This window comes from Mya arenaria, chromosome 16 (genome assembly GCF_026914265.1).
Source record: "Mya arenaria isolate MELC-2E11 chromosome 16, ASM2691426v1".
NCBI classification, from domain to species: domain Eukaryota; kingdom Metazoa; phylum Mollusca; class Bivalvia; order Myida; family Myidae; genus Mya; species Mya arenaria.
Window position 1 is genome coordinate 24,237,535 of NC_069137.1, and position 9,863 is coordinate 24,247,397.

Consider the following 9,863-nt stretch of genomic DNA (forward strand, 5'->3'; position numbering starts at 1 on the left):
TATCCGTCTTTTTCTCTGCATATTTACCCCGTATAATACATGTCGATATTCACAAGGTATGTCTTTCTGATAACATATATATGTACAACATATGTTTAAAAACAATCAGTTTTAAGGCCCCTAAGGACGAATGTGATTCATTAGCCATTGGAACCCTTATTGTAATCTTTTGATCGGGTTTTGAAGTGAGATGAACTCGTTAAAACAATAATAAAGAGAATGTCGGTCAGCAGGCATCAACATTTCACAAAATTGACAATGAAGGTTTAAAAACCCACATTACGTATTTCTTGATATAATCTAGTATACTCATCGCATAATAGCCGTGAAATTCCACAAAATGTCTTGATTGTGCACAACAACATAAATACGGGTGTGTGTTAACATTAAACCATTAGGGTTGTCAGGTTCTCATCACTTGCTTCAGAAATATCAAACATTGCTTGATAAACAGCTAAGGACATAAATGTGTTTTAAAGACTGAGGTTAAAGAAATATCAAACATTGCTTGTCAAAGAGCGAAGAACATAAAAGTGTTTTAAAGATTAAATGGCATTTTAAATATTTACACAAAACAATAACTCGTGAAAGCTTATCCGAGATAAGACGTATGAAAATACATCAATACTAACCATTGCTGATCATTTTCATTGACGAATCAAATATGACTGTCCGTATCTGCGTTACAATTTTGTGCCTCTCTTGTGTAAGCAGTGGTATTTTGGAGCCAAGGTGTACGAGATTTGAATACGATGAACAACTGCTAGAAAAAGCTATTCGCATGGAAATAAGACTGGTAGAACTTGCAAAGACTGTGGAAAACCTACAGATTGAAAACAAAAATCTCAAAGAGTCTGTTGACAACAATTCAGCGTCATCTCTTGCTCTTCAAGACGGCTTGGAGAGATTGAGGACAGTCTTCAACACAAATACAGTGGACATATCACCTGTAAAACATAAAGGTATTTGTGTCTTAATTTAGTATTGTAACAGTGAGTGTAAGATAATGGGTTTTCGGGGAATAAATGTGCACATTATAAATAATAATATAAAAATGTAAGCGATATTTTGACGTTTTTCTAACAGGGCCATTCGAAGCCACGTAGATTGTATTTTTATTATGTACATAAATCATTCTTTTTTTATTTGATCATTACATTGAAACAAAATTAAACAATAAAATATTGTTTTACATCTAACAAGTGTCATATGTATAGTACCCCTTTCAAAAACGAAATATGTCTGTTCGTTATTTAATTTCTGTTCGAAGCGTTTTTTCCTTGTTATCATCCTTGTTCTTGTAGTTGTCATTTTAAGGAAGCGAAAGTGGTTTAAGTGATATAAGATAAATAATCAGCATTCGATTGTTTTCAAAATTTACCCTTAGATGTTGCCCTTAAACCTGACAGTTGTATTTTGGTTTGTCTCTGTACGTACCTTGTTGTTTAAAGAGTTTTAGATATTTGTTGCAATGCATACAATATAATAAAAACAAAATATTACAGTCACAAAAGGATTCACATTTGCTGTTCAAGAACACCGATTGTGTTAATGTTTTACACTTTTAACTGGTTTGGTGATGGTGTAGCGAAATTTTCCATCACTCTGACACTTAAACATCTTACACTCATGCTGGAAATTAATTCATTGGTGTCTAGCCTAACCATGGATTATTTTGTATCCGCGTTACTAATATGTCTTTACATTTTTGGCTTTGTTGCCGTTTGCGGAGCACTTATATGCGGTTTCAAAATTTAACATTTAATTGATTTTAATAAAGGTTGATGCATCCATTATCTTTTGAATTTAAGGATGAAACAAAAAGCATATTATTTAGGTACAAAAGTAAAATAAGCCTTTAAATATTTATTTAAATACTAGCAACGTGGCCAAAACAATGACAGTGAAACAAGTGCCAAATAATGGCCATTTGTTATCTGTCAATAAATCATATGCAATTTGTTTTGGCCAATTATGTAAAATGAGTTAAACACGATTAGACATTATTTAAAAAAAATGCAACAACCTTTATTGCGCGCCATTAATAATCCAATGATTTTGACATGTCAACAATATTTTAAAGTAACGATATACGTAGTTCACCCTTATGTTTGGAAATCATTATCTAGAAATGCTACTTGAACAAAAATGTTGTTATTTTCAGATCCCCGTCCGGCCTTTTTAGCCATCCTTTCAAACGATATACGGGCGACAACAGCAGGACATACGATTGTATTTGACGATGTTGTCACCAACATCGGATCAGCATACAACGGCAAAACAGGCACGTTCACCGCCCCAATAGAAGGCCTGTATCTGTTTTCGGTCAAAATCACCGGCTTTTATAAATCTACAGCTAGCAGTGGGACAACCGATCAATATCAATTGAAATTGAACAACAATTTGTATCTACGACTTTATACAAACGTGAACTCAGGGACGCACAGTTTTGATTCTTCCAGTGTCGTTACCGTACTGGAGCTTGGAAAAGGCGACCGTGTTAATGTTGACTGTCAGCAATCAGATAAGTATGTTGAAGGCAGTAGCAGAAACACGTTCTTTTCCGGATTTCTTATTGAGTAACAAGTACTGTTAGAAAAGCCGACCGCATTAATGTTGAAAGTTAATACTGAAATTATTGGGTCGAAGGCAGCAAAAGGAACACTTTCCTCTCCGGATTTCTTGTTGAGTGACAAGCAATGTGCATCCTTATTGCTCATTTCTATGAAGTCTGGAAGACTGTATGCATTAAATGTTTTGCAACCAAAAAACAAGAATTTGTTGTTTACTTGAATTGCTTTGTTGAATTATTTATTGCTTTCTATGCATGCATACATAAAATTATGTTCTGTATGTAAACTTCCGTTCATATGACCTTGTCGGTAGCAAACCTTGAAACAAGAATGAATATATTCATACCGCACCTGACTATGCCTACATACAAGTTCCAACAGTCATCATGGGTTATTTCGTTGATGTTTTGAATACGATCCTCGCGTGCAATCTTTAATATGAGTTCATGTTTTCTCAAGCGAATGTGCATGATAGACGTTTATAATATAATATAGTTGATACTCCGTGTCAAAATGACGCTAAGCTTTTCGCAGACGTAACGGATTTAAACAGTATTTATCCGGTATAAAAATAAACTATCAAGCATTGTTTGATAAAGAGATATTTCATTTTCGGAAAGCTGAAACAAAATGTACCACCTTTAAATGAACATTGAAGCAGCGCTCTCACAGATTGACCGTTTTTATAACTTATTATATTTTGTCTTAGAATGAGCCAAATGTTGCGCAGAATTCTATAAACCATTGATATAAGGAACCTGACAAAAGATCAGATCTCAGTTGTTGTCCTATTTACGCTCGAAAGTTGATGTTTTATGGCAAAAAAACAACAACATTACTTACGCTTTCAGGAGAATCAATATTTCGGCAGATTTCAAAACAGTTCGGATTTGTTATATCGTGAGTAATATTATTTGACTAAATTAAAGGCATTAGGGCAAAAATCAGCTGATTCTGAGACAAAATAAATAAATAATAAAACTGCCAATCTGTGAGAGTGCAGCATTAAAGTACCTACATATGATCTATTTAAACTGTATTAGCTTTAATGTACTATTGATCTCGGTCTTAATGTGTCAGAAAACCTTTTCGGCATTAAACTGGGTTACAGCGATTAACTTCATTATCATTTACGATAGGTTACGATAATGATATCGAGTGAAATAAATTCGCCATTATTATACGCTAACACTTTTTCGTCTTTAAGCGCTAATAGAGCACCACGTTATTATACTTGTCAGGAACGTAGCTAGACCGGAACTGATGCGTAGGCCCGGTTGGCTTGGGGGTTGGCCTGTTCATAGAATGCCAAATAAGCTTAGGTGCTTAGGTGCGTTGTTCAGGTTTTGATTAAAACAGCACAACACAATCAAAATAACATAATCAAGTTTTAAATGCATCTTTGTTTTACTTTTATTAAACAACTTTTCTGCAATTTAGGTGCATGTTCGGGCCAATATTGCCAGTGCCACTGATCTTCGTCATTGTTATGATTTGGACGCGATAATGACATTGTCTATTAATTTTGGTAGTAGGCATAGGGTCAGTTTTGAATTGAATATGACAACTGTTTTTTTAAAGACACTAGAGTACATTTCAAGCATTATATAAAAAATAACATGTATGCGATGATAATTTCGAAAGATGATTGAATATTGTGAATGATATCAATCCTTTATACATTCTAGTTCGGAAAATAATATTATTAGTCCAAATTTTATATTGAAAACCTTGAGCAACACACTCAGGTCTCCGAACGCAAGGACACTTCTTCTTTTGCTATATATGTAAATAGTCACGTTTTGTATTTCGTCAACATATGACGACGCTGTCTGTCGATTCAATACGCAGTCAAAACTAAGTGGGAGTATAGAGGAGGTCAGTGAGGGTGTGTTTTTTTTAAAAGGCTGTATAAATTAAAAGTAATTATTATAAAAGTGTAAACACTATTGTTCTTCACATAGTATTTGTATTGCGGCCTTTTATTCAAAATTATTCACCACTTTTTAAGGTCTTTGACCGCAATGTAATTACCTTATTTACATAGAGATCGTCGATTGTGGTCATCAAGAGTGTATTCTAGCAGCTATAGCACCGTATATCTTAAGTATACACCATTGTTGATATAATGTTACTCTCATGTTCACAAATGATTGTTTTTTTTCCTGTGTTGAATGCCTGTCATTACTCAATGTTAACGTAGTTATTGCGGAACCATTCAGCAATATGTAATGAATACAACAGAAACAGTGCAATATGATCATGTATTAAAAAGGACATTCAAAGGGATTGAACCTACAGATGTTCCAATTTCAGTTACGGCCCTTCCTTAAAACGTGACATGAAGTGATAAATGATAACGTTTCATGTATCATATAATTAAGAATTTAAATAATATGTTCTGATTTTTGTGATACGTTTTTTGTAGAAAATAGTACTGCTGTTTGTAAAACGTTTTACTTACATATTTACTAGAAAGCTAATAAGGGCCATGTTTTGCAACGAAACGTGTAAAATTATATTTGCAATCTCCTTACTTTAATTCCTTTTGCAACACACCGATAAACAGTGACCGCATGCGCAATTGTCTATTTTTAATAATGTTGTTTCATGTTTCACCTTTTTGTGTATACATGCACTTGTTTGTGTTTACATTTTTCACAGTTGCCCATATCTTAAGTATTAAAATAGTGTTTTCATTTAGTTGTATATGTTTTATCTTCGCAAGAACAATATACAATGATATGCTGTTGTTTTTTTTTAATTTCCACTCCTATTGTAGCACCCTCACCCCAATTCCCTTCATATAGAATGCCGTTCAATCGTATATTTACAAAGTCAAAGCAACCACGTCCGATGAAACAAAGTTTATTGTTAGCAATTATTTATTTCTTAATTGTCAATTATTATGTTATATTATACGTGAGCAAGCTGACTCTCAGATCTTAACCAGGTATACTATCAGATTCCTAACCAGAGGCAGACTGCCTAAACTGGGTCCGAAGACCTGAAGATTTAAACCAAATTACATTCTTTCACATTTTAACTACTTTGCAGAATATACACCAGGAAGAGACCCAGGCCCAGACTCCGACTCTAAACTAATCTACACCTAACAAGCTCCGGAAAAGTGTTTTATACTTCCCAATTTACCCCAATTGCACTTGACCATTCAGAAATGTTTCCTAACTACCCCTGTATAGTTTAACGATATCATGTGATACGTTTAACCTCACATGACAATACTCCAAGTATGTTACTAGCTATCGCCACAAGAAGGAGCTTGTCAATCAATAGTATCAGTGACGTAAAATTCAACTAAACCAAACCCTGTTAATAGGTTTTTAGTGAAAGTAATTAAACTAATTTCAGGACAGTACTTAAAATAGCCATTAGCGGATTACCTTAGCCGTAGCCGATTGATCTTCTAAGTTTCCGAGTAACGTACAAGTTTATTAAAACGCAGGTCCTTTGATAATTATTATTCATCTATTCTCAGAATATCTAATCGACACCTGCCGGTAACGGTAATGAAGCTTCAATGAAAATACACGCTATGGCATTTTGACAACTTAGTAGTTAAAGATAGGAATGATGACCTCAACAGGGATGAATTAATATTGGCTAGGGTCATTGTGTTACACTATCTCTAATTTATCTCGATAATGGTGTGACGATTATAATAAATTGGAAGGTTTGATTGGTCAGTTTGTAATGATCGTTTACTTGTTCCTCATTTGCATAACCTCCGTAGTAATTAGATATAAACTATTGATTATAAGACTATGATATTTACTGCATACATTATTTTTGGAATATAATTATGCAAGAACTGATCTTATGACATGCAATATGTTGCTGGCGTGAATAAGATAGCATTTAAGAAGGTCTGTGAGACAAACCTTCACCGCCAATTATTATTCATCGGTTATTTGTTCAATTAAGCAACATACTAAGATGAAAATACATTTGAAAACGTAAGCCGTTTGAAAATTATTAAAATGTTCTATATTGATAACAATTACTTTATGAAATACGAGTGATGTCAGCTGTATACTAGTGTTAATTGTTTTTTGGTTTGATCCGGAATATTGTATTGTACTAGTGTAGATTAATTCCAAACACCTCGTTCAGTCATTTTCCATCGAAAACAGCCTTGGATGTAAATGGACGGTTTATATATCATACATTTTTACATTAAACTACGCTGCAGGCAGATCGCGTAGTAATTCCAATGCAGCAGTAAAACAGTTTGAATTTACTCTAGGGAGCCCTAATTGTTTACGCACTACGTGGACTGCAATCGTTTATATACAAAATACACGGCAAACGACTAAAATCAATAAATACAGTCTAAACCCGTTGGCTCGACCTCGCTTGGGTTGATCACTCGTTAGCTTTAAGTGGATTTAAAGGATCGATATTTTTGTACTCAATGTAAGCATTTCCGCTTGGCTCGAATTTCTCGAAGCTCGAGGTATTTTGCAGTTCCCTGGAAGTTCGAGCCAACGGGGTTCGACTGTACTGTTATTTAATATTTTATGAACTATTTGTACTGATATACCCGCGTACGATCCAGTAGGGAAATATATCTCGAACATGTCACTGGCAACCGATTTTTGTTTCGTTTTTAAAGAAGAATATAAAGTACCTGATGGCAATTAATCAGGATGTTTGGTCTTAGCATTTCAGCAACAAATGTTCCACTTGCCTATTTTAAGAAGTGTTGCGTATACGTATAGTATATCGGACGTCATAGATCGTCATGATTGGAGATGGTCATAAGATCCCTATGTTCTACCGATTAATACTATTTTAACGCAATGGGAGGCTTAATACTTAATGTTGATTGTTGGAAAAAATTCAAATTTGAAACAGAAAGTTAAAAATGTAAGCCGCCATGTTCAGAAAACGTTATATGATGTTTACAGTGGAATATTGATTTAACCCAAATGCAAATATATTTCGGAGCTAAAACAAAGATAAATATTCAAATCCAGCTATTTCGTTATATCTCTAATTACAAGAGTCTGAGAGCTAAAGTTTACTTCTTGACAATCGTAGATTCAACAGATTGAGAATATATGTTTAAAAATATTTTGAAAAGGCCACTGTGTTTAATATGTCTTTACATTTTTGGCTTTGTTGCCGTTTGCGGAGCACTTATATGCGGTTTCAAAATTTAACATTTAATTGATTTTAATAAAGGTTGATGCATCCATTATCTTTTGAATTTAAGGATGAAACAAAAAGCATATTATTTAGGTACAAAAGTAAAATAAGCCTTTAAATATTTATTTAAATACTAGCAACGTGGCCAAAACAATGACAGTGAAACAAGTGCCAAATAATGGCCATTTGTTATCTGTCAATAAATCATATGCAATTTGTTTTGGCCAATTATGTAAAATGAGTTAAACACGATTAGACATTATTTAAAAAAAATGCAACAACCTTTATTGCGCGCCATTAATAATCCAATGATTTTGACATGTCAACAATATTTTAAAGTAACGATATACGTAGTTCACCCTTATGTTTGGAAATCATTATCTAGAAATGCTACTTGAACAAAAATGTTGTTATTTTCAGATCCCCGTCCGGCCTTTTTAGCCATCCTTTCAAACGATATACGGGCGACAACAGCAGGACATACGATTGTATTTGACGATGTTGTCACCAACATCGGATCAGCATACAACGGCAAAACAGGCACGTTCACCGCCCCAATAGAAGGCCTGTATCTGTTTTCGGTCAAAATCACCGGCTTTTATAAATCTACAGCTAGCAGTGGGACAACCGATCAATATCAATTGAAATTGAACAACAATTTGTATCTACGACTTTATACAAACGTGAACTCAGGGACGCACAGTTTTGATTCTTCCAGTGTCGTTACCGTACTGGAGCTTGGAAAAGGCGACCGTGTTAATGTTGACTGTCAGCAATCAGATAAGTATGTTGAAGGCAGTAGCAGAAACACGTTCTTTTCCGGATTTCTTATTGAGTAACAAGTACTGTTGGAAAAGCCGACCGCATTAATGTTGAAAGTTAATACTGAAATTATTGGGTCGAAGGCAGCAAAAGGAACACTTTCCTCTCCGGATTTCTTGTTGAGTGACAAGCAATGTGCATCCTTATTGCTCATTTCTATGAAGTCTGGAAGACTGTTTGCATTAAATGTTTTGCAACCAAAAAACAAGAATTTGTTGTTTACTTGAATTGCTTTGTTGAATTATTTATTGCTTTCTATGCATGCATACATAAAATTATGTTCTGTATGTAAACTTCCGTTCATATGACCTTGTCGGTAGCAAACCTTGAAACAAGAATGAATATATTCATACCGCACCTGACTATGCCTACATACAAGTTCCAACAGTCATCATGGGTTATTTCGTTGATGTTTTGAATACGATCCTCGCGTGCAATCTTTAATATGAGTTCATGTTTTCTCAAGCGAATGTGCATGATAGACGTTTATAATATAATATAGTTGATACTCCGTGTCAAAATGACGCTAAGCTTTTCGCAGACGTAACGGATTTAAACAGTATTTATCCGGTATAAAAATAAACTATCAAGCATTGTTTGATAAAGAGATATTTCATTTTCGGAAAGCTGAAACAAAATGTACCACCTTTAAATGAACATTGAAGCAGCGCTCTCACAGATTGACCGTTTTTATAACTTATTATATTTTGTCTTAGAATGAGCCAAATGTTGCGCAGAATTCTATAAACCATTGATATAAGGAACCTGACAAAAGATCAGATCTCAGTTGTTGTCCTATTTACGCTCGAAAGTTGATGTTTTATGGCAAAAAAACAACAACATTACTTACGCTTTCAGGAGAATCAATATTTCGGCAGATTTCAAAACAGTTCGGATTTGTTATATCGTGAGTAATATTATTTGACTAAATTAAAGGCATTAGGGCAAAAATCAGCTGATTCTGAGACAAAATAAATAAATAATAAAACTGCCAATCTGTGAGAGTGCAGCATTAAAGTACCTACATATGATCTATTTAAACTGTATTAGCTTTAATGTACTATTGATCTCGGTCTTAATGTGTCAGAAAACCTTTTCGGCATTAAACTGGGTTACAGCGATTAACTTCATTATCATTTACGATAGGTTACGATAATGATATCGAGTGAAATAAATTCGCCATTATTATACGCTAACACTTTTTCGTCTTTAAGCGCTAATAGAGCACCACGTTATTATACTTGTCAGGAACGTAGCTAGACCGGAACTGATGCGTAGGCCCGGTTGGCTTGGGGG

The 9,863-nt window shown here is 34.2% G+C and overlaps 1 protein-coding gene across 1 annotated transcript; it reads left to right on the forward strand.

Moving 5' to 3' along the window:
* The first annotated feature begins 431 nt into the window (after positions 1 to 431).
* Positions 432 to 2,583, forward strand: LOC128221509 (complement C1q-like protein 4). The gene is made up of 2 exons (XM_052930116.1): positions 432 to 962; positions 2,165 to 2,583. Exons 1-2 carry the CDS (start codon positions 665 to 667, stop codon positions 2,581 to 2,583), a joined length of 717 nt encoding a protein of 238 aa, XP_052786076.1. The 5' UTR covers positions 432 to 664.
* Positions 2,584 to 9,863: the final 7,280 nt, after the last annotated feature.